The sequence below is a fragment of the Diadema antillarum genome, unplaced genomic scaffold (assembly GCF_040938485.1).
Source record: "Diadema antillarum isolate AM-2024a unplaced genomic scaffold, OU_Dant_1.0 scf00000136, whole genome shotgun sequence".
NCBI lineage: Eukaryota > Metazoa > Echinodermata > Echinoidea > Diadematoida > Diadematidae > Diadema > Diadema antillarum.
The window spans coordinates 130,943-156,772 of NW_027271025.1; the positions used below are offsets into that span (position 1 = coordinate 130,943).

The window sequence follows — 25,830 nt, forward strand, 5'->3', positions numbered from 1 at the left end:
GCAATGACCTATTTCATGCTCCATAGGCCCTGTGTATTAAGCAAAATGACGCTGCATCGAAGCCACGTGCCATTTTCAACCAAGTTTTTCGACGTGATGCCGGCCTCGTATGAAAAAATGGAGGGCACATTAACGATAGCCCAAAGTCTCAGCTACAACATACTAAAATCTGGGAAAAATTCACCGAAGCATAAGTGAGCTAATGCTCGAAAAAGATAGTCATGTCAATTTTCACTGCCAGAAAAACTGCTCTCCCATAGAGATAACACGTAAACTGGTCAAATTTGACAAGATTACATTTAATCCATTTTTACGAGGTGATGCCGCCATCCAATCAAAATGTTGTAATTACATTAATGAAAGAACATTTAATAAGCTACAACATACTGAAATCTGGGTGAAAATTGGCAAAGGATAAGTGAGATACGCCCAAGTAAACTTGAAAATTGATGACGTCATTTTGAAAATTTACTTTTTTTACTTTATTAAGAAATTTGATATCTTTGAATCACTTTTTCAGTATCGCCAACCCATAAACTGACATGTACAACTCATCAGCTTTCAGAATATGTAAAGAAAATTGGGGGTCACCGTCCATCCTGACGAGTAAAATCGGATTTAAAATTGGCGGTTTTGGGGCATTGTTGTACTGTATATCGCCATTGACGCGCGCGCGGAATTTCAACTTTGACAGTCCCGTATGACGTCATATTGAGTCGGATTGACTTGAAACTTGCTAGAAATATTCCTTGACTTTTCAGACATCCGATAAATGTAAAAAATCGGGAAATTTCTGTTGCATATGAGCTGTACGTGCGTATATGTGCGCGCGCGTACGCGTCCGTCCAATTTTTTCAATTTTTCAAAAAATGCTCCAAATGGTCTGAAACGTATGCAAAAAAAATTTGAGCTTGATTGGAGCATACAAATATTTCAACGCGCGCGTACGCGCACGTCTTTACGATGCGAGGAATTCTGAAAATATGGGTAGAATTCCCTTGAATTGAAATTTATGTGACGTAAATTTCATTGAGAAATTCCACTCCATTAATGAGATATGATTGAAAATGTGTTTTCATATAATGACGTCATAGTGACGTCACGGTCGACTGATCACTACGATTTTACTTGACATGTCGTCTTTGGGACATGATACACATATGGTATAAGTTTGACATTCATAGGCAATGCACTTTCTGAGCTAGTCTCTACACAACTTTTGCGGAGAAATAAAGAAGAAGAAGAAGAAGAAGAACAAAGAATCAGTACAGATACAGAAGGTGATCCGAGAGGATTCTCGGATCACCTAACTAGAGATTGTAATTTGTCATTACTGACAAATTAAGGTGATCCGATTTTTTTTTTCATCAATGATTCGAGTCCTGATCGCAATAGGCATGACCATACAGGTTTCGTCTGTTGTTAAAAACGTTGGCCGTGTGATGTTTGAATTCTCGTTTAGAAAAGGGAGTCATATCTGCCATCTTTGGTACCAAATTCCGTATACACTAGATAACGAAGATACAACAACAAATACATATGACCTTTGACCCACCTTTACACTCCCAAGATGGCATCTGAGGAAAAAGTGGTTATTTTGTGAAATGATTCTTGCGACATCGTCTATACGTGTGCAAAATATGGGAAAGATAGGACAGGTATTCGCCAAGATACAAGATGAAACATTTATGACCTTTGACCCTAATTTACATACCCAAGATGTTGTCCGATCAAGTAGTTGTTATTTTATGAAATAATGTACGTGAGATGAACTAAACATGTGCAGAATATGGGGGTGATAGGGCGTGTTTTTCTTGAGTTATTGCAAAGAAAGTTGCAGAAAGAAAGAAATATCTCAATACATAGAAGATAACCTTTAATTTCAACCAAGTTTTTTATCGTGATCCCGACATGGTATGAAAAAACAAAATGAAATTTAACGATAGCGCAAAGTCTCAGCTACAACATATTAAAATCTGGGAGAAATTCACCGAAGGGTAAGTGAGCTAGTGCTCGATAAAGACAATCATGTCAATTTTCACATTTAAAAAAAAATTCCCTCCCGTAGAGATAACACGTCATAACGAAGATACAAAAAGAAGTACATATGACCTTTGACCTCAATTTGCACAGACAAGATGGCATCTGAGTAAAAAGTGGTTATTTTGTGAAATGATCCTTGTAACATGGTCTTTGCGTTTGCAAAATATGGGAAAGATAGGACATGTATTCACTAAGATACAGGATGAAACACTTATGACCTTTGACCCTAATTTACATACCCAAGATGGTGTCCGATCAAGTAGTTGTTAATTTATGAAATAATGTACGTGACATGAACTAAACATGTGCAAAATATAGAAGTGATAGGGCGTGTTTTTCTTGAGTTATTGCAAAGAAAGTTGCAGAAAGAAAGAAATATCTCAATACATCGAAGATAAGCCTGAATTTCAACCAAAATTTTTGACGTGATTCCGACATCGTATGAAAAAACGAAGGGCACGTTCACGGTAGCGTAAAGTCTCAGCTACAACATATCAAAATCTGGGAGAAATTTATCGAAGGGTAAGTGAGCTAGTGCTCGATAAAGATAGTCATGTCAATTTTCATTTCCAGAAAAACTGCACTCCCATAAAGATAACACGTAAACTGGTCAAATTTGACAAGGTTACTTTCAATCCATTTTTACGAGGTGATACCGTTATCCAATCAGAATTTTGTAATTTTATGTTTGAAAGAACATTAAATAAGCTACAACATACTGAAATCTGGGTGAAAATTGACAAAGGACTAGTGAGATACGCTCGAATGAACTTGAAATTTGATGACGTCATTTTGAAAATTTACTTTTTTTACTTTATTAAGAAATTTGCTATCTTTTAATAATTTTGTCAGCATTGCCACCCCATGAAATGACATGTACAACTCATCAGGTTTTAAAATATGTAAAGAAAATGGGGGGTCACCGTCCATCCTGACGAGTAAAATCGAATTTAGAATTAGCAGTTTTATGGCATAGTTGCACTGTATATCGCCATTGACGCGCGCGCGGAATTTCAACTTTGACGGGCCTGTATGACGTCATATTGAGTCGCATTGATTTGAAACTTGGTATAAATATTCCTTAACATTTCAGACATCCGCTCAAAGTGAAAAAACTGGAAATTTCAATCGCACATGAGCTGTGCGTGCGTATATGCGCGCGCGCGTAAGCGTCCGTCCGATTTTTTCAATTTTTCAAAAAATGCTCCAAATGGTCTGAAACGTGTGCAAAAAAAGTTTGAGCTCGATTGGAGCATACAAATATTTCAACGCGCGCGTACGCGCACGTTTTAAGAGAAAATATGAATTTTGAGAACATGAGTAGAATGCGCATAATTTGAAATATATGTGACGTAAATTTCATTGAAAAATTTCATTCCATTAATGAGATATGATTGAGAATGTGTTTTCATATAATGACGTCATAGTGACGTCACGGTCGACTGATCACAATGATACATTAGATTTGTCGTCTTTGGGACATGATGCATACATGGTATAATTTTGAAATTGATAGGCAGCGGACTTTCTGAGCTAACCTCTGCACAACTTTTGCGGAGAAATAAAGAAACAAAGAAGAAGAAAGAATCCGTACAGATACAGAAGGTGATCCGAAGGATACTCGGATCACCTAATAACAATTTAAATTGTGCAGTAAGAATTGCGATAATTTTGCACACTGAAATCAACTGTATGATGCTTTTTTATATTGTGCTAATACCCAAACGCATATCAGTGACCACCTGACATTTCAGTCACACTTCAATAAGCACGTGAGGCTGGAAAACCTTTTTTTTAACCTACATAATGAAAAATTGGCAGTTTGGCCATAATCCCCATGGTAAGTTCATGTGAAGGGGAGGAATTTATGCTTTTGAAAGCTAACAATGGCTTTTGCATGCAATGTGGTTTATTTTACGGTTGAATGACCACATTATGAAACAATGATTCATCTTATTAAAACCATCCAGCAGGTGTTGCATTGATCTTCTGCATTTAAAATCAACTGAAAAACATTTCATTATTGCGTTTAGGACCGATATAAATGTCTCAGTGATCCTTGGCATTCCTTCAAAATTTTTCACGTCAAAGGGTACATGGTGCCGGAAACCCTCCTTCTAATCCATGGCTACCTTTGATTAAATGTTGAAGTATTCGTGGGGAAATTGGTCTGCCTTTAGTTTGATGAAATCCCCTTGTTGGAGCAGAGATGAGAAATTATGCAAATTAAATCTTCGGGCCTTTGTTCTCGCTACTGAATACTAATTTTGGCATTAAGTTCTTGATCTTTGTAAAGTCATGAAGTCATGCATTAACTAACAGGGAAAATAAATGCAATTAATCATTGACATGGTACCAAATTTCACTTTTGTTCAACATCAATATCCTCCCGTGCTGCACATATGCATGGAGAGTCTGGAGACAGATATTGATTGTGGTGAGAAACAAGTAGTGGCCTTTGTTGTTCATGTGGTGTTGATTATTGTGATGGTGATGATAGTTGCTTAAAATGTTGGTTGACTATTATGCGATCGTTATGGCAATATAACACAGATTGGGGAGCATCTGCACTCACTTTTTAGGCTCTATCCACTAACACCACTGAACACGTCTTCAAAACCAAACAAATGTAAATCTTATGGGAATTTCAGCCACGAAAATGGTTTAGACCTGCATACTTTGCTCATCTTATGTGCTCACTGAAGCATGTCACAATGTCATTTTTTATCGAAATGTTATTTTTTCATTGAAATCAGAGTAATTTCCCAACATATCAACTAAAACATAAAAAACAATGAATATTTTTTATTATATAGGGTAAAAAAGAGTTTTCCAGCCCCACATACTCATTGAAGCGTGACTAAAATGTCAGGTGATCACTGTCATGCACAGTAGTATTTAACACAATACAAAAAGCATTAAAACAATTGATTTCAGTGCGCAAATTTATCGCAATTCTTACTGCACAATTTAAATTTTTATTTTTCTTTGTTTTTAATGTGCTCATTCAACCGTGAAATTACGTGAATTGTGTGTAAAAACTGTTCAACACATGAAATCACTCTCAATTGATAGAAATTACCACGAGAAACATGTCAAATCGGCCATTTTGGTAATTTTCACCTCGTGTTCACTCAATCGTGAAATTTTGTGCACAAGTCACATGGTACGATAAGAAGCACATAAATTATACGTTGCATGCCTTTTTATCCTGGCAAAATTGAAATTTGTTCCGATATCACCAAATCAAAGTTGCAAAATTGGGCTTGTGAACTTAAAAAAATGACCATTTTGACTTTAAGTCATGCTCACTCAAGCGTGACCAAGTGATATCCACTGAATTTCACATGAAAGGTAGCCGAGAAATATAACTACATGATCCTGTATTCAGATTTCCTCAGAGGTTCCCGATTCATAGATTACACAGGTTTGTTTTAGGGGGAACTTACTTTTTGTTTAGTGTTTAGAATAAAAATTGTGGAATCAGTTACCTATTCAGTAAAGGCAACTGTCATGTACGGAAACATTCAATCCAAACTTACAACGTATCCGTTCCTCTCACACTGAGGACTATAATTGCTGTCTAGGTAGGTATTTCAATGAAGCTTTTAGGATTAAAAACGGATCGAAGTTGGTAAATTTGGTAAATCAGTGCTGAAGTTGCATATCCGTAAATGAAACCATTACATAACGTTGAACCAAAAAAAAAAAAAAAAAAAAGAAGAAGAAATTCGGGCATCTAATTTCGAAAAGAAAGTAGCTGATAGCTCAAATTCAACTGATTTTACGCACATTTGGCAAGAGGGAATGATTTCGTCACCATGAAAGGTGTGTTTAGGAGCTATTTGATTTTACATACATTTACAGCAAATGGTGTGAAATTCAAAAATTCTTAAAGGACAAGTTCACCTTCATAAACATAAGGATTGAGAGAATGCAACAATATTAGTAGAACACATCAGTGAAAGTTTGAGGAAAATTGGACAATCGATGCAAAAGTTATGAGTTTTTAAAATTTGTTTGTTTGAACCGCTGGATGAGGAGACTACTACAGCTTGTGAGTCATTTGCGTACAACAGTATAAAGAAAATGTATAAGAAAATTCAACATATTTTCACTTTTTTCGCATAATAAAAGAGCACTTGACTTGCCTCTTTCTAAAGGCAGGGGGAATAATATTACCCATAACATTTGTCGGTAACGAGTCAGGGGAATGTGTACCTTTTTCAAAAGATGGAATTTTGTGAAATTCTCTTTATATTTTCCTTATATTGTTGTACGCATGTGACATCGTACACTGCAGTAGTCTTCTCATCCAGCGGTTACTGCACAAAAACTTCAAAAATTCATAACTTTTGAACGGATTGTCTGATTTTCCTCAAACTTTCAATGATGTGTTCTACTCAGATTGCTACTTTCTCTCAAACCATATGTTTATTAAGGTGAACTTGTCCTTTAAATGGCTTTGGTGAAACTTTATGGATAACAAAGACTGAAATTAGCAATTCGAAAATCAGAGCTTTAAGATCCACATTCCATGATAAAGTTCGTTTTGTCACTTTGCCTGGAATATCTACGCATGAAGTGTGACTTACGCAAATCTTCTTTCAGAAAAGACCAAGTAACAGATTCCTTAGATTCCATAGTGAGAAACGAGTCAAATGACGTTTAACGACTGAGGACACCAGAATTCTGAACATTTATAACAAGAGACCCGGGGGTCACGCGCTCACCTGAGTATCGCAAGTTCATCTTCCATGCATTCTTGCATACTCTTACCTGAGAACATTGGAATTTTATGGTGGGGGCAGCTTTGAGAGTGGGGCATGGTGTCCATTTACACATTCCATCACACTTGTGGAAATACCCACCAAGTACACTGTACTTTCTAGAATGTTGGATTATGCAGCTTGGGGGAAAAAAAGACTTAAAGCCCTATCACTTTTGATTAGAACTAGAGAAAAATATTTACGACTATTCATTAATTTAGGAGGTTTGGACCTGGGGCCAAAGGAAAACATGGTGCCCATTCAAACACTTTGAAATCTTATCCCCATGGGATTGCTACTTGCCAAGTTTGGTGAAAATCCATGATGTTGTTTTCAGCAATAAGATGACAATTTAGACCCGCATTTGAAACCCCATCCCATCCCGCTTCCTTGGGTCCCAAGGGGGGAGGCACCCCTGATTTTTCCATGAAAAAACTTGAAACAACAGTCATCAATATACTGACTCATTGTATCAACTTAGGTCAATCACTTCTGGTTCCAGAGAAAATCTGTAAAGATTCCTTTCAGGAGGAAGGGGGGGGGGGGGGGGGGGGGGGTGGGACCCCCAGGTGGGGCATGGTGCCCATTTGATGGAATTGAGATTCTATACCCCTAGGGATGCTACCTACCAAGTTTGGTGAAAATTTGTGATAGGGTTTTCAAGAAAAAGATGAAAATTTACAATTTCAGTCCAAATTTAGGCCCCCTGGGGCCCCAAGGTGGGGCATGGTGCCCATTTGATGGGAATATTTTTTCCCCTTAGGAATGCTATCTGCCAACTTTGGTGAAAATTCATAGTGGCATTTTCAAGAAAAAGATGGAAATGTACAATTTGGGCCCCACTAGGACCCCTCCCCACCCCCTCCCCTGGGTCCCAAGGGGGGCACCCCTGATTCCGCCATGAACAAACCTGAAAGTACAGTCATCAATGTACTAATTCATAGTATTAACTTAGCTCTACCACTTCTGGTTCTAGAGAAGATTTTTAAAGATTCCTTACTTTGGGGGGCTTTGGGCCCCTCTGGGGGCCCCCAGGTGGGGTATGGTGCCCACCTGATCAAATTGAGATCCTATCTCCCTAGGGATGCTACCTGCCAAGTTTGGTGAAAATCGGTCAAGGGGTTCTCAAGCAGAAGATGAAAATGTAAAAAATTTACGCACGACGGACGACGGATGACGCACGACAGACGCTGGACGAAGAGCGATCGCACTAGCTCACTTGAGCCTTCAGCTCAGGTGAACTAACAAGGGGAACTACACATGTAGATGTTAGAGAATCTTAGATGAGACTAATATCTTCATTTCCAGATATTTCAGTTGAGATCCAATTTGTCATCCTTTTTCTACAACATAGTCGACATTAGATATTTGACATAAATAAAACATAACAGACTTTGCAAGCTGGAATTTGGTAAATTCGTCAACATCGACATTTTGTTTGTAAAGATTTAGCAAAATGTCTGACTTCGTAACCCTAGCAAAACATTCAAAGATAGGCTATAATAGCAGTCATTGGATAGGACATGCCTTCATTGGAAACAGGTTAAAAGTAGTGATTTATCGACTTTGTGATAGAAAAGTAAAGCTCGAATTTGGCACAGCCTGAATATACCTTCTACTACATCGCTGATTCTGACTTCTTTGCAGTGAAAGCACATAAAATCAGGTCTCGGTACAACATCGTCAGATACTTGTGCAAGGATCTTTTTTTTTTTTGTCAATTCTGATGATTTTGACAAATTTATATTTAGTAAAGCTCCCTCAGAGTCAATTAATTCTGGCAGAAATTATATAACATCACTTTCTCAACTCTGTTTTGATGGAAGCATCGTAAATCCGATCTCCACTAATATATCTGAAACTCTGCCATAAAAGTGCCAAGATCCGCTGCATCAAAGGCTGTACGTCTAGTGCCACAGAATTTGGGTAACAGTTAAACAAATCTGATACATTTGTCTTTTTTTTTACATGAAAGTGTACAAAGCATAAATCAACTGAAAAACCTTAAGTCACTCAGCCAGATACACTAAATTGATTGATTCCAGAAGTGTGCGATATGAATCTACAAATTTCAGGACTTTGTTGGATTTTATCCTTCAACAAATTAATTCAATGTAGAAAAACGCTACTTATATCTACACACTTTTCGAAGGGTGATGAAATAATTCTTTTTGAACTTGATGGAAATGTTACTCATCTTGACAATTTCAAAGAATTTCAGCCTAAAAACTCCATAAAACTTTTAATTAGTGTCATAATTTGCAATAAACCTTCTCAAATCATGTATTGTGACTTTGTTTCAGGTAAAATACTGGAAATGCTGCCACACAGTTGATACGAGTCTCGTCTCCGATCAGGTAACCACTAGGCCTACTAGTGCTTTTTTGAATGAATTTGCAGAATTTAGGGGACATGTATCACTAAGCCCTCTCAAACTTTATTTTACACATGCAGCTCAACAAATATGACATATTTGTCATTTTGACTTTTTTTATGGAAGGTGCCCACGTCATATCAACAGATTTTTCAGCTGTTGTTTCAACAAATAAAAAACAAAAACATTTTCGATACATGCAAAATTCCCTGAAGTACTTGAATGTGCCCAATTTCAACTTCATTTATCCTTAAAACCAGAACCTCCATAAATCGCTAATTCTTACTTCTTTGAACCTGAGTTCAAGTCTCACTAACACCTCTTCAAACACTTGTCCAAGGTGATAAAATTATTTAAGATCAAAATGTCACAAATCTTGACAAATTCAGCGAATTTAAGCTTAGAAACTTAGCAAGGCTTCAACAGTGTCAGAAATTGTACATGTACAAGAACTCATGACATGAAACATTCAGAATCTGTATTTAGGGGCATTGCTTCAATCAATACAAATGAATACCAGATGGGATGGATAGTTGATAAGGGGGTTTCATTGCAAGAGTTATGATTTGGCAACAAAAATGTCTTCATTGCACCTGTTTCTCTTTCATGACCACCATGTGTTCACTTCCAACTCCATACTCTCCAGGTCATGTAAGTGATTGGCGGTACTGATGGCATTATCAAAATGCTGGTGTTCACTAAACATAAATGTCAGATAGTCATTGTTCTTACTATTTTGAAGTTTAGATAACATTTTGCATATGTGTTTTAAACGGTTTCACTAAAATTCAGCGTTATGAGGACAAGATTGTGACTCAGGTGATTTTAGTGTATTTGTGTTTTGTTGAGGCTGGATTTTCAACATGACATGTGCCCACTCGGTATACTACAGGCACACCACAAGCACACACAGACAGTTCAGCACACACATCCTGCAATTTTGCTTTTATTTTCATCTGATTATTATTATTTTTTAAACATAGTCTTTCACCAGAAAAATAAAATTGTGCATGAAAAAAGAGATGGTCCATTTTCATTCCATTTATTTACACATTCTAATTAATGTAAACCTGTGACAAACATGCAAACAATTGGGATTACTGATAAACAAATTGAACTTCATTGATGTAAATAAACACCAATCACTGATTGTTTTTTACTATAGCCACGATAAAAAAGTCATGGGCATACATACTCGGGTGGGATGTCAAAAACTCGATGTGAGAATCATTAATTCGAATCGGTGTTACACACAATATTCTTTTTTTAACATAAATAAAAAGTTGAGGCCAATTCGACATACATGGAAAGCAAGGTTAATTTTGGTGAAATCCTTTTCTTCAGTCCGTATCATTTGAGGTAAGCAGGTGTGATTGGATATTCCTACTTACAAGGCACCATGCTTGATTGCACATCCCCTTGGCTGTTTGCAAACATTTAAACACAATGTCTGCATATCAGCTGACAGTGTATGTTCACAGTAATTCCTCATTTTGGTCCCTAGGCAGATTAGCTAACAACCGTATAAACTGAATACAGTACTCTCCGCATTATCGGGTAGGCTCGGGCAGAGCGTTTCTTACCTGATTAAGCGGAGTACCCGATTAACAGAAGAACACGTTTCATTCACAATTGAATGTGTATGCACTGCATCAAACACCTACACTATATACTTAGCACGCATGCTTGAACGGCACATTATACATACCTTACACTTTCTCAGTCACGAGCAATAATTTACACTCTTTTTATGGACAAATGTGTCTTCAGAAAACTTTGTCGTTTTACTACAGACTTCTCGCTAACATGCAGGCGTTTTCCGAAATGTACACGTTTCTTTGCGTGCACTTGTCACGTAGAATGTCGGGTTACATTTCTAGAAGTGACTGGGGAAAAGCAAAATTATGGAGCTAGTGCATGGCCTGATTTTCGTTGCAAACTTCTCGTGTTGTGAATGTTGTTGGGGAGCAAGGGAGGAGCGCAAGCGTGTTCAACTCCTGTCTGTCTATTGTGAGTGCCAGCTACATGTGTAATGTTCGTTTACGTCTGGCAAGTCGGTATGTGTACTGATGGTACATGTGTTCTCATGTTTAATCACTCCCCAAATGATCGGTCTTCTTGCAAATTAAGTAAAGAATGCGATTAGCCGTGGAAAATTTGACATTCATGGTTTTTAAAGTGTTTATCTGCGATAAAATGTGGGTAGAAATTAGATGAGAAGAAAATTATTTACCCACTTATGTGGAGAGGCAACCCGATTATCAGGTAATTCTAATGTGCATTGGAACTAATTTTGATATTAACTACCCAATTAAACGGAGTACCCGTTTAAGCGATACCCGATTACGCGGAGAGTACTGTAGCCCATTATTTACCGCTTATGCATATTGTTAGTTGGACTAAGCTGCACTGCGCAACATCAAAATGGCCCTCTTCAAAGCCCTCAAGTATCACAAGCACTCATATTTCTAAAAGTGAAAAAGTCTAAAAGTGAAAAGTTTTAGAACTACTGTACACCCTCTTTCAGCAGTATGAAGTTATTTCAAAACTTAAATATTTTACAATGTGAAAGAGCATATAACACCAGCAGTGAAACAAGATGCAGCTACAACATGAACCTCACATATAATTCCCTGATCTGATTCCCTTATGCACACGTCTGTGTGATGTATGATAAACCTAGAAGCATAAACTTTGAGTTCGTATCATTTCACTAAGTACATCATTCCCTAACTGTTCTTAGGTCCACATTCATATAGAAATAGCATTTCTACTTGATTGTGCCTTTCACGTTGGCCCTTTGTTGGTTTTGGAAGTGGCCTTTTAAGCATTTGCCCCAGCCCTTGTAATCATGTTTAATCATGCAACATGCATTTCAGCAATCAATGGTACAGCATATATACATGAAGGCCTTGACAACATATTGGATGATGAGCCAACTGAGAGTCAGTTCTATCCTAGGTTATCCTAGGTTATACTCAAATATCCACAGTACATGGGGTCTTCAAGATTGAGATGTTACATTCTTACAATTATGTACAAGCCAGGAACGGCGCAGTGTTTTCAAAAGTGTGGGGGCCCACTTCCGGGTTTCATGAGCTAACAAAGTGATGACACCTTATGTATTCCTTTGTATGGTGCACAAAAAGTGTGGGGGCCCGAGCCCCCACGGCCTCCCCCCGGCTGCGCCGGCCCTGCAAGCCATGTATTATGGGTCAATGTTTGACTTGAGTCTTGTGTTAAAGTCAACCACTGTAATGAAGCCTAGGTCACCTATATAAAAGCTGGCACTGGGAGAGTAGCATCTTTTTACTTGTAGAAGACTCGAGGGGCAAGTTAGGTACTAACGCTAGTCAATCTGAAGAAATAATTGTATACATACCTCCTAAAAACTAGTTTTTATATTCAAAATTTGTACAGGCAGGGCAATACAAGGGTCAAGGAAACTAGAGATCAATAATGAATTCATTTCTACATATAACAAGATGCAGATACCATTCTGCTGAAGTCAATGAGTTTAGTTTTTGCATCTTACCATAGAGATGCTAGCAAATCTTAATTCTGCACAAATCTGCACAAAGAATGTGAATGACAAAAAGGCTTACAGATATTGCAAAAGTTTTCAAGATCATTGCACATATAAGGTAGAAGTGTAGAGGCAACTTGGCACAAAAGGCAAAAATTAGATATTGCATGTTTCATATTTACATACAACTTTGACTATGAAGTCAATGAAGTATACATATCTGTTGACCTTTCTTTGAAGTCAAGGACATTCTAGGGTCCATCTTTTGCTGTGTTGTTGGACTCTTTTTGAGTGCCATTTGAGGCATTTTTGTCACCAGTTCCACTGCTGTCTGTAGGCTTCACGTCACACAGCTCGAGGTTGTCAGTGGTGGCATTGTCTGCACTGCCATAAGCTGGGTTGACATGGGATGGGCTTTCCTGAATGGCATCTACTAAAGCTTGGCCATCCTCAATGCCATCATTGCGTTCTGAAATTCAAAAGCACAAAGAAAATCACATTCAATGTTTGGCATCTTGCAACTTACTTCACTCAGAAGAGGGAATTTCTTTAAGTTTTGTAATAAAAGCTTTTCCACTAGCACACAAACCTCAATCTACCTATCAGGACATAATTTGAGGGGGATGAGGTAGAAAGAAGAAAAGGCCTTAACCTTCCTTGCAAATTCTAGTACACTGTATGTGCATAAATGTCCTTTTCCTGTAATCACAGCCATGCCAAAGGCCATATTCTTTTGAAACATCTATGTTCTACATAAATCCTATAACCAGAAGTTACCCTATCACCAGAAATTTATCTGAAAAATTAGGATTTGGGGAAATCCTATGAAGAGATTGTTAAATATCAAGGTTTACATATCAAGTTTTATATACATAACACAAAAACAAAGAAAACTAAACTTTGATTCATTACCAGACAGTACATTGGATATTAAAGGTTTGTTGAATGGGGCATGCGCATGGTCAGTAAAGGCAAAGGAGGGTTGGAAAAGAAAAATTGCGTAATTAACTTGATTGTTAAAAATTGAAATGGTGTTTTATTACGCCCCATGAATGGCATCCAGTCAAGTGAACCACACATGCAAAACTGTGGCACTATTACAGAAACACAAACACAAACACAAACACAAAACACTCAATCTGACCACAGACACAAACGACAAATACGCAAACTTTAATCACATATTCGAAAGACAAACAAAATGAAGGCAAAAACAAAATATTGATAACAGTCTTCACATTAAACTTCAATAGTGGGTGTAAACACCAAAGGCATTGTAAACAGCCTGACATCTCCTCCTCATACTGTTCATCAATGTCCTCACTCGCTGTTAAGGGATGGCATCCCACTCCTCAACCTGGAGTTCGCGATGATTGGCTAGTGTGGACTGGGCTAATAACATGCCATTTCCTACAGCTCAGCTGTGTTCATCCTACAAATGTCCTATGATGTTAAGATCAGGGCTGTTTGCAGGCCATTCCATCAGGTCAATTCTGTCCTCAAGGATCTCCTTGATGATCCTTGCACTCTGGGGATGCTGTCATCCTGTAGCATAGCATTTGGCCCCATGTTAGGAAGATACAGGAGTGCTATGGGCTGATGAACCTCATCTCTATACTGTTGGGCATTGAGGTTTCCATCAATCATGGCAGAGTTGGTCTTTCAGAGAATGACATACCTCCTGACTCTATCACATTCCCACCACTAAATGGCATTCCAGCAGTGACACAAGAATTGGTTCGCCTCACAGACACCCAAAGGGATGGAATGCATATACAGAAGAAAACCTGTCGAACACTAAGACAGAGTACATCTGATGCCCAAGCCACTGTGTCTTCCACTGGAGAACACATCTTAGAGCTTTAGGAGGCAAGGCTTGATGCTCACTGGTCGATGTCCAGATGAGTCCATACATGGCACAACTTGAAATACTAAGCATTTCAAGGTCCAGACACCAATCTCATTACTCCAGGGTGCTTAGACAAAGAGAACTTAAATGAGTATCTATTGATGAATGCTGAACGAGACCACTGTGGCATTTCCTGAGCAACTATGAATTGCCTGACGTTGAACATGACCCATCAGTTGACACAGAACTGCCTTCTGCTCTGGTGAACTTATGTGGACCACAGCTCCTCATCCGAAAACGTACCTGTGGGATGGAACAAATGAAGAGAACCTCTCCCAACCCCGACAGGATGCCTCAGTCACAACATAAGGATGAGGCAGATGGGAGGGACTCCCTTGAAGACAGAATCTGTGAGTAGCCCACATCTCACTGAGATCTCTGACCTGCTGAATTTACTCAGAGTATTTCTGGTTTTAAACAACATTTTTTTTTTAAAAATCTAATAGAGGGTTCTGGGGCCCTTCTATCAATATGTAATCCTATATAAATTGTTGCCCTAGTGATAATGCACTGGCTTTGGTGACAAATTTGATAGTGTGTTTTAAGACAAGGAAGAAAATGTGTTGTCCCCTGAAGGACCCATCCCTTGAAGTGCTATAAACAGACTTAAATTTGCAGTCACCAATCTAATTACTTAAAGCACTAACTTAGCTTATCACTTCTGGTTCTTAAAATGAAAATTTGTGAAGATTTCATAATTTGGGGGCTCTGTCTCTTCCTCCTCACCCCCATGGGACAATGTGCCCCTGGGAGGACCCCAAGTGAAGAATTTTGCCTAATTTGCACAAATATATTCTCTAGGCGATAACACCTGTTAAGTTTGGTGAAACTCTGATCATGCTTATTCAAGAAGATAAAGATGAGAAAAATAGAGCCCTAACTTGAACCCCCATCCCTGCATCTGTAACGAACAAACTAGAAACCAGAGTCACCAATCTACTTACTCACAGCACTAACTTTAATAGCCCATCTCTTCTGGTTCTAGATTGATTCATAAAGATTTCTTAGATTTTTGTTACTCATAGCACTACTTAAGTCCATCACTCATGGTTTGACAGATGATTTGTAAAGATTCCTTAATTTGGGGGTTTCTGTCTCCCCCTCCATCACCGCTGGTATTGTGCTCCAAGGGACCCCCAGGTGGGGAATGATGCCCATTTGTACAAATATAATCACCCAAGCAATAATACCTGCCAAGTTTGGTAAAAATCATACCATGCATTGTCAAGAAGATGAAAATGCACCATTTAGGCCCAAATTTTGGACTCCCAGGGCTCCAAGGGGCCTATTTTATAGCATGCAATGGGTACTGTGCAATTATTCAAATTCATGAAATTCTTCCGTCGAGATGTTTTCATTGCAACTGATTGACAAATTGCCCTACTGCACGCTGGAAGGATTAGAACCAACACTTGCAGTCGGGTGGAAGCTTGGTGGTCTAGTGGAGATGACGCCTGTCCGGAGATCAGGAAGTTGTATGTTCGATTCCTGCTTGAGTATGTACGCACATGATTTTTTTATCATGGCTACTACTAAATACACTTATCAATTCAGTGCTTATTTACATCGATGTAGGGTAATTTGTCGGTACCCGCTGCATGTTATAAGGATTGGAACCAACACTTGCTGTTGGGAGGAAGCTCGGTGGTCTAGTGGAGATGACACCTGTCTGGAGATCAGGAGGTCGTAGGTTCGAATCCTGCTCGAGTATGTACGCCTATGATTTTGTACCATGGCTACTATTAAAAAACACTGATCAATTCAGTGCTTATTTACGTCGATGTAGGGTAATAAGTCCTCCTGGAATCTTCTGAAGGTGGCAGTCCTCCATGATGTGATGCAGGGTTTGGTCAAGGTGGCCACAGTCACATGCCAGACTATCCAAGAATTCCCATTTATGTAGGCAGTGACCTGTCCTTGCATGGGGGGTTTGGATGCATTCAGGGTAAGCCACTGCTTCCAAGGGAGGTTGAAACCCTATGGCTTTGTTGTTCAGTCAGTTACAGTGTTTGCAGGTATTAAACTTGAATGGTATTGAAGATGGCATGACATTTGGGTAATGACTGCACATATGCTAGTACTATATCTTGTACAATGTATCACACATTGAATGTAATTATTGCTTACATGCTCATGTATTGTGTTTGTGTTATTTAAATGTTTTTCTTAGTCCAAATTCTGCCAATTTTTCCTCTCCTTTGCTTCTGCCTGCTCCGATTCCTTTGTGTTCCAAATATCAATGTACTTTTGAGTGTTACATGATAACATCATTTTGCTGCAAGTGAGAGATGAGTTTTGGTTCGAGTGTTGTATGAATGTTTCATTATACATCAGTCCCTTCTTGTGTCCCTCTTTTTGGGTACAATTTCTTATTTTAATTGGAATTGTGATGTACTCACTTCTAATGCTGGACGGGTCTGGCTTGCGTCTGCAGACGATGACAACAACAATTATGAGGATGAGCAGGAAGAGTCCTCCAGCCACCCCAGCTCCAATGTAGATCAATTTGAGATTCTCTTCAGACAGCCCCAAGAACAGGTTACCAGTGTCTGCAGGATTTAAACAAATTTTGAGCTGTTTTACTGGAATAAGCCCTAAAAGTAAATTCTCTACTAAGGCAAATCACACTAGCATATTGGTAAAAAGAATATTGTTAAATTGTACTCGAACTCATACAGATGATTTTGGCGATTGAAATGATGTCAAATATGAGAGACAAATCAGAGAATGTATTAAGATAAAACAAGTGGGTTTTGACAAGTTACATTTGGACACATATGCCACGAAGAAATACAAAAATGTATAGTGTTTCACATGAAATAACTGACCAGTATGAAAAAGAAACTAGAAATGTGGCTATGGCGACTGGTACGCCTCCGCCATAATGCTCGGTTCTCGTAATAGGTCTATAGTACATTGTCTCGACAATGTGTGATGACAGTTTCACATAAAAGGCAACATATCAAAATGATAGGTTTGTCACAAATGTGTTTAATGTTCACTTTCTTTGAACTAGGTTTAATTGGATGAATGGCTATACAGTCTAAGAGTGCAGGTATTTGGGGATTTGAGGATTTTTACTTGACTTTTGACCATTTTATAAGTTTATGCATTGAGCAATTTTCAAGTTATGGAAAAAGTACAATTTCAGTGTTAAATAGTAAAATATTAACATTTTAAGCAAGCCTTTGACCCTTGACCTTTGACCCTATGACCCTGAAATTCCCAAGAGGATCACTGTCAGGTAGAACATGCATAAATATGTACCTTGAGTCACTTTTGAGATATGGAGGAAGAAGCGAAATTCAGCACTTTCACTTGACCTTTTAACCTCTGAACTTTTGGAAAGAAACTTCCCAGGAATTCCCAGAGAATCTCTATTGGGAAAAAACGTATACATGTATATGTATAAAGTTTCAAGAAAAATCCTGCAGGCACTGCATAAATATGAGGGAAATAGTGAAAATTTGAGGAGTTGACATTGATCTTTGACCCCTGACCTCTGACCCAATTCTCTAGATAATCACTGCCAGTCAGGACATGCATATGTACTAAGTTCCATGAAGATAGCTTGAACTATTTGCAAAATATGGAGGAAAAAAGTGGAATTTTAACATTTTCTCTTGACCTTTGACCTAATGACCTGAAACTCTTTCTGGATAATCTTTATTTGGTAGTACATGTACATGTATACACTAAGTTTCAAGAAAGTACCTTCTGGCATTGCATAGATATGGGGGATACGGCAAAATTTTGAGCATTTAACCTTGACCTTATGACCTTTGACTTTGAGCATGTGCACCCAAAAGTTGATAGGCACAACTTTGCTCACTCATACATACACATGCCAAGTTTCATTAGGACACCTAAAACAGTTTTTTAGTTATGCTGTCCACAAAATTGATTACGGACGGATGGATGGATGGACAGACAACCTGAAAACATAATGCCTCTGACGACACTTAGTGGCAGAGGCATACAAATGGTGACAAGTGTGATGACAGAAGATGTTACACAAAGTGAAAGATAAGTAGCCCTGTACAGGGCAAAGCAAAGTTTAATAGGAAGATTAAATGAGAACTTACCTGTTTGAAATTTAATCTTGATTTTATAAGTAAGTCGTAGAGAAGAGACTACATGTCTCATCGGGTGTAATATGAGATCCCGCTGGTCACGTGTGTGGCAATTTTTTAAAGCTGTACGAGACTACAGGATATATTGATAGGAAGATGAAGATGTTGAGAACTTTACCTGCATAAGGCTACGTAAGTCGCAGGGTGGGAAGAGGAGGGATGTAGTCTCTTCTCTACGACTTACTTATAAAATCAAGATTAAATTTCAAACAGGTAAGTTCTCATTTAATCTTCCTATTTTATTACGTAAGTCTCCGATCGAGACTACATGTCTCATCGGGTGTAATATGAGATTTCAAAGCCCTGTAGTCACGTACAGAACAATACATCTGTAAGCCATCAACGGCATCACTACAGACAGACATACCTGTGCACTCTGTGCAGACTGCCATTCCATATGCAGACTGAAGTTGCCAAGTCACATTTTCAGTAAAGCCTGGGCAAATTGGTTAGTATCTTGTAAGGGCTTGCAATAAACTTGCGGAATGTCTTCTCAGCCACCCATCCAGCCCTTGAGAGGATTTCTGACACAGGCACCTCACTCCTTTGTGCTGCTGACGTAGAGGCCGCCCTTGTGGAGTGAGCACTGAAGGTCTGTGTATCGACACCAGCGTCATGAAGGACAGTCTTAATCCAACGTGCAATTGTTTGCTTTGATGCACGACGGTGAGGCTTCTTATAAGCTACTAACAAATGTCTCTCCATCCCTCTTAGATTCTGTGTCCGCTGCACATACTCTTTCATATAATTCACTATGCACAATCTCCTATCTGGAGGGTACGCATTTAGTGTGACACTGAATCCCGTATTTCCAGGCTTGTTTTGTTTCAGTGTGTTCTCAAAAGAAATCTCAACAGATGATTTTTTCCACCTCATCCTGTCCAGGTGGATAACATGAAGAGACTGCACCCTTTGTGCAGAAACAAGTGCTATCAGCATAGTCAATTTCTGAGTAAGTTGCTTCAGATTAAGTGCCTTGGATGGAGACAGCTTTCTGAGGTAGTCCAAGACGACTTTAACATCCCAGATAGAAGAGTAGCGAGGAGCAGGCGGCTTTAAATGAAAAACTCCTTTCATAAACCTATTTACAAGTGGGTGCGACCCAAGAGGCTGTCGTCCACCATCAACTATGAGAAACGTGGAAAGGGCACTCCTGGCTGTATTCAGGCTACTGTATCCAACTTTTTCTTTGTCTAACATATTTGTAAGAAATGCAAGGACATCACAAACTTGGACATTCAAATAATTAATGTGTCTCTCTGCACAAAATCTTTTCCATTTTCTGATGTACACCTGGTACTGTGCTTTAGTGGATCCTTTCCACGACGCAGCTATGATGTCTATTGTCCTTTGTGCGAGGCCCTGCTCTGCGTAAAGTCCCTTCCAAGCCTGCAACATAATAGAGACAAGTGATTATTCAAAGGATGTGGGGTGCCTGAAACTGGTTGACATAATAATGTCTTACTCTTTCGAATTAACATGGGTTCCTCAACCAGCATACTCTTAAGGATAGGGTACCAAACCTGTGTTGGCCAATTGGGCACCACTAAAATCCCACATGCCTCATCCTTCTGAATTTTCTGCAAGCACATTGGCACTAGATTGAATGGGGGAAAGGCATAAAACTCCCACTGACTCCAATCAACTGTGAAGGCATCTACTGCCCAGGCCTCTGGTTCAGGCCTCCAAGAAATATATCGGTCTACCTGTTTATTTAGGCGGGAGGCAAACATGTCAATTTCAGGCACACCAAATCTCCTGATTATTTGTTGAAATATGCTCTTATTCAACATCCATTCTGTGCTGTCCGAGAATTTTCGAGACATGCGATCTGCTTCAATATTCAATCGCCCAGGTAGGTGAGCAGCTGTAAGCCAGATGTCCTTACTAATACACCATTCCCAAATATCAATGGCCATTTGATTACATTCAGGAGATTTTGTGCCACCCATATTGTTCAGATATGCGACAGCCGTTATGTTATCTGCTCTAACAAGTACATGATTGCTCCTTTTCTCTGAGCAAAAGGCTTTTAGCCCATGACTAACTGCTACCATTTCTAGCAGGTTAATTTTATTCTGATTTGCCTCTTTCAACTCATCACTATTCCATCTGCCACCTGTTGAAGTGCACAGATTTGTTGCCCCCCAGCCTTTACCACTGGCATCTGTGTGGATTTCCACATCTGGTTTTGCCCTCTGCATTGGGCTAAACTGTGACTCAAGGTTCCATATCCACCACTGAATTTCATGGATGCTTTCTCTTGACAAGGTCATATGCCTATCGAAATGTCCCTTGTTCCTTGCAAGGGCAAGAATCTTGTCTTTCTCTAAGGCTCTATAATAGAGAGGGCCATATTGTACTGCTGGGAATGATGCCACTAGTTGTCCAATAACCTTTGCAACTGTTCTGATAACAGGTTTCTCAGTAGCCAACAGTTCTTTACAAGACTGCTTTATGTTCTCCTGTTTTTCTTTTGGAAGCCTAACACTCATATCCAGAGTGTTCAGATTGAAACCCAGAAAGGTAATCTCATGAGTAGGCTCTAAAACTGATTTTTCAGGGTGAACAATAAACCCCAAATTTGATAGCAACTTAGTAGTTGCGCTCACTGCTGCCTGCATTTCCTCGGCAGTTTTTGCAATGATAAGTGTATCATCTAGATATGCAATTACAATGTGGCCCTGCTCCCTGAGCGTTGCCAAAACAGGCTTTAGCAGTTTTGTAAAGAGCCTTGGTGCTGAACTAAGCCCATTGGGAAGTGCTTGAAATTGCCATAACCTTCCCTGCCATGTAAATCTCAGGAATTTTCGAGAATCTGGGTGGATAGGAACCGTGAAGTATGCGTCTCGGAGATCGACTGAAGCTAAATAATCTCCCGGAGAAATAAGCGGTAGAGCTGTCTTGATATTATCCATCTTAAAATGCTGATACAAAATACTCTTGTTTAATTCTGTCAAATCCAAGATGACCCTGAGGCCGCCATTCTTCTTTGGCCTTGTGAAAATATTTGATATGAATTCCCCTTCTACATGTTCACATGCTTCTATGACATTTTTCTCAACCAGCTTGTTGATTTCTTCCTGAATCGAGGCCATTTCCTCAGAATTTCTTTTGAATTCATGAAGGGGTTTTTCCCTACAAGGGGGATATTTAGCTGGGTCAAATTCAAGCTTGTAGCCCTGTACAGCTTGCAAAATATATGTATCAGATGTAAGCTCTCCCCAGTTGTGCATATGTAGCTTCAGTCGACCTCCGACTGCAATATCATTGACATTAGATGTTATTGTCTCCCTTACCTCATCACTGTTTGGGAGTTGCTCTATTTCATCCTGCCCTGCCCTTGGCCGAGCTTCCGGTACTGTGGGGCTTGGCGTCCCTCTCGAGACGCTGTCGGGGTAAACGTATGGGGAGCTTGTGGGGTCCTCTTCCTCCACTGGTTTCGTTGGCCTAAAAAAGGCCTAGATGTGCTCCCTGACGAATCCGCGTAGGATGTCCGCGACACCCAACCAGCTTCCTTGTATCTGCGTTGAGACCCTTGGCTTGGGTAGGGGTGATAGGCCGGCTTGGGTCTTTTAAACCCGCCTCTCATCACTCCGGCCGCCGCTTTGTGCTGGTCTTGCAAGTCCTTTACTTGCTTGCCCAAGTCATCCCCAAAGAGATACTTGGTTACAGGGTTTGTTGGTTTGCAGAGATGAGTAAATTTCGCGTTCAGATCCGGCTTGATCAATTCTTTACGAAGAGCATTCATCTCAAAGTTTGCGTTGCACAACAAAGCTAGAACGTCTTGCTGTTCGGGAGATATGTTGCTTGGATCGAGCAGGCTGACATAAGCCGAGATACCTCTTGTTAGGGATTTTTGGACCCTCTAAAGTTTCACATCCTTCGTACGAACAGGGGCAGAGAGGTTGTCCCAGATCGTCTGATTCACTTTCGGGGTGTCGATCCCTCGACAGTTCGACGGCACTGGGTATTTGCTACTTGTCTCATCGAGCACTTTCTCTTCCAGATGATGGCTCATCAAGTAGTTGACAGAGCTTGCTAGCTCCTCATCAAGAGGCTGTCCAATATCTGATGCCACCGCAAATTTAGCAGCAAAAGCTGGTACTGTCTGTGCTTCTGCCCTATCCACGCACGACTCCAGCTCTGAGCTATGCCCTGCACTCAAGGCATGCACCATGTCATCATCCTCAACATCCATTTCTTCTGTATGTGCCAAGTCATAATCTGCACTAACGCTAGAAGTTGAAGCAGAGGCTGAATCACTTCCACTGCGATCAAGATGTCGGTCTGGCTGTGCATGTCCCATGCCTGCCACCCCTTCCCTTTTACTGGGAAGAGCCTCCATGAACTGACAGAGCAAGCCTTCGAGTCTATCAAGACGACTGTTTACGGTCCCAAAGTTATCATTTGTCAACTTTGACGAGTTGGATTTCGTAGCAATCCGAGGCCGAGTCGCCGCTACCGCCGCGCGGTCGCCAGCCTCCATCACCGCCGGTACTCCCCGTCCACGGCCCGTGTTGGCAGCCGTACCTTTCGGTGCCGCTGCGCGGTCAGCTTGGCTAGCACTCACCGCCTGTTGTGACTCCATTGCTGCTCTGTTTTCGCCCGAAGATTCTGCCGCTGCGCGGTCAGTTTTCTTCTCTTTGTTTTCTTTTTCCGCGGCCACGCCAGCGGATCTTCTATCCTTCTGTTCTTTCATTATTCTGATAAGTCCGAAAGGAAGAATTTCCGCGAAATTCTTGAATATTCGAGGGTTGTGAAAAATCCTTTTCACACACACACAACGCGCCAACGAATTGCCACACACGTGACCAGCGGGATCTCATATTACACCCGATGAGACATGTAGTCTCGATCGGAGACTTACGTAATAAAATAGAGTGGTCATCTTTCACCTCATGCAAAATCTTATTCCATTTCATGAATGAAGATTGGTATTTGATTTTTACACCTTGGACTAACATCTGTGGTCCACACTGCTTCCTGAATACAGTACAATGGCCTTTTTTTTTTCAGGAAAAGCAAATGGTAAAGTATGAGGAAGTGGTTAGTTGAAATTTTCAATAGTAAATGCTTGAGTAGGCACTTGTCACAGATTGAGTATGCAATGCAGAAGTATGCTTATTGTGATATCAAAGGAGACTGATGGTGCAAAACTGTGAGTTCTACTAAGAGCCTATCATTTGAGTAAAGAAATCTGGTTGATGATGTGAGTGGGTGAACAATCCAAACCAGCTTGACAAATATGGCATTCTCAAGAATGCTTTGAGATATTGTATTGGTGTGTCACAAAATTCATTATACAAGAAATCTCTTTTCTTCATATGAAAAAAAAAAAAACAAAAAAAAAAACAAAACTCTTTCTGGATAATCTTTATTTGGTAGTACATGTACATGTATACACTAAGTTTCAAGAAAGTACCTTCTGGCATTGCATAGATATGGGGGATACGGCAAAATTTTGAGCATTTAACCTTGACCTTATGACCTTTGACTTTGAGCATGTGCACCCAAAAGTTGATAGGCACAACTTTGCTCACTCATACATACACATGCCAAGTTTCATTAGGACACCTAAAACAGTTTTTTAGTTATGCTGTCCACAAAATTGATTACGGACGGATGGATGGATGGACAGACAACCTGAAAACATAATGCCTCTGACGACACTTAGTGGCAGAGGCATACAAATGGTGACAAGTGTGATGACAGAAGATGTTACACAAAGTGAAAGATAAGTAGCCCTGTACAGGGCAAAGCAAAGTTTAATAGAGTGGTCATCTTTCACCTCATGCAAAATCTTATTCCATTTCATGAATGAAGATTGGTATTTGATTTTTACACCTTGGACTAACATCTGTGGTCCACACTGCTTCCTGAATACAGTACAATGGCCTTTTTTTTTCAGGAAAAGCAAATGGTAAAGTATGAGGAAGTGGTTAGTTGAAATTTTCAATAGTAAATGCTTGAGTAGGCACTTGTCACAGATTGAGTATGCAATGCAGAAGTATGCTTATTGTGATATCAAAGGAGACTGATGGTGCAAAACTGTGAGTTCTACTAAGAGCCTATCATTTGAGTAAAGAAATCTGGTTGATGATGTGAGTGGGTGAACAATCCAAACCAGCTTGACAAATATGGCATTCTCAAGAATGCTTTGAGATATTGTATTGGTGTGTCACAAAATTCATTATACAAGAAATCTCTTTTCTTCATATGAAAAAAAAAAACAAAAAAAAAAAACAAAACTCTTTCTGGATAATCTTTATTTGGTAGTACATGTACATGTATACACTAAGTTTCAAGAAAGTACCTTCTGGCATTGCATAGATATGGGGGATACGGCAAAATTTTGAGCATTTAACCTTGACCTTATGACCTTTGACTTTGAGCATGTGCACCCAAAAGTTGATAGGCACAACTTTGCTCACTCATACATACACATGCCAAGTTTCATTAGGACACCTAAAACAGTTTTTTAGTTATGCTGTCCACAAAATTGATTACGGACGGATGGATGGATGGACAGACAACCTGAAAACATAATGCCTCTGACGACACTTAGTGGCAGAGGCATACAAATGGTGACAAGTGTGATGACAGAAGATGTTACACAAAGTGAAAGATAAGTAGCCCTGTACAGGGCAAAGCAAAGTTTAATAGAGTGGTCATCTTTCAACTCATGCAAAATCTTATTCCATTTCATGAATGAAGATTGGTATTTGATTTTTACACCTTGGACTAACATCTGTGGTCCACACTGCTTCCTGAATACAGTACAATGGCCTTTTTTTTCAGGAAAAGCAAATGGTAAAGTATGAGGAAGTGGTTAGTTGAAATTTTCAATAGTAAATGCTTGAGTAGGCACTTGTCACAGATTGAGTATGCAATGCAGAAGTATGCTTATTGTGATATCAAAGGAGTCTGATGGTGCAAAACTGTGAGTTCTATTAAGAGCCTATCATTTGAGTAAAGAAATCTGGTTGATGATGTGAGTGGGTGAACAATCCAAACCAGCTTGACAAATATGGCATTCTCAAGAATGCTTTGAGATATTGTATTGGTGTGTCACA

At 39.5% G+C, this 25,830-nt stretch overlaps 2 protein-coding genes and 1 non-coding gene across 3 annotated transcripts in view; 1 reads left to right on the forward strand and 2 right to left on the reverse strand.

Moving 5' to 3' along the window:
* Window positions 1–12,631: 12,631 nt before the first annotated feature.
* Window positions 12,632–25,830, reverse strand: part of LOC139720991 (protein turtle homolog B-like) — a 107,879-nt gene continuing 94,680 nt past the window's right edge. Inside the window, exons 16-17 of the mRNA XM_071632321.1 lie at window positions 17,021–17,170; window positions 12,632–13,181 (exon numbers count right to left, since the gene is read on the reverse strand). Coding sequence (XP_071488422.1) covers window positions 12,964–13,181; window positions 17,021–17,170 — 368 coding nt within the window. The 3' untranslated portion in view covers window positions 12,632–12,963. The remainder of the gene's footprint in view (window positions 13,182–17,020; window positions 17,171–25,830) is intronic.
* On the forward strand, window positions 16,260–16,332 carry Trnas-gga (transfer RNA serine (anticodon GGA)). Its single transcript has one exon. It is a non-coding gene; the product is annotated as a tRNA-Ser (tRNA).
* LOC139721021 (uncharacterized) lies at window positions 19,383–23,592 on the reverse strand. Its single transcript, XM_071632350.1, has one exon. The coding sequence runs from the start codon at window positions 23,454–23,456 to the stop codon at window positions 22,623–22,625; it is 834 nt and encodes a 277-aa protein (XP_071488451.1). The 5' UTR covers window positions 23,457–23,592; the 3' UTR covers window positions 19,383–22,622.

Coding starts and splice junctions, on each gene's coding strand:
- LOC139721021 (XM_071632350.1), bottom strand. CDS start 23,456: ATGAAAGAACAGAAGGATAGAAGATCCGCTGGCGTGGCCGCGGAAAAA.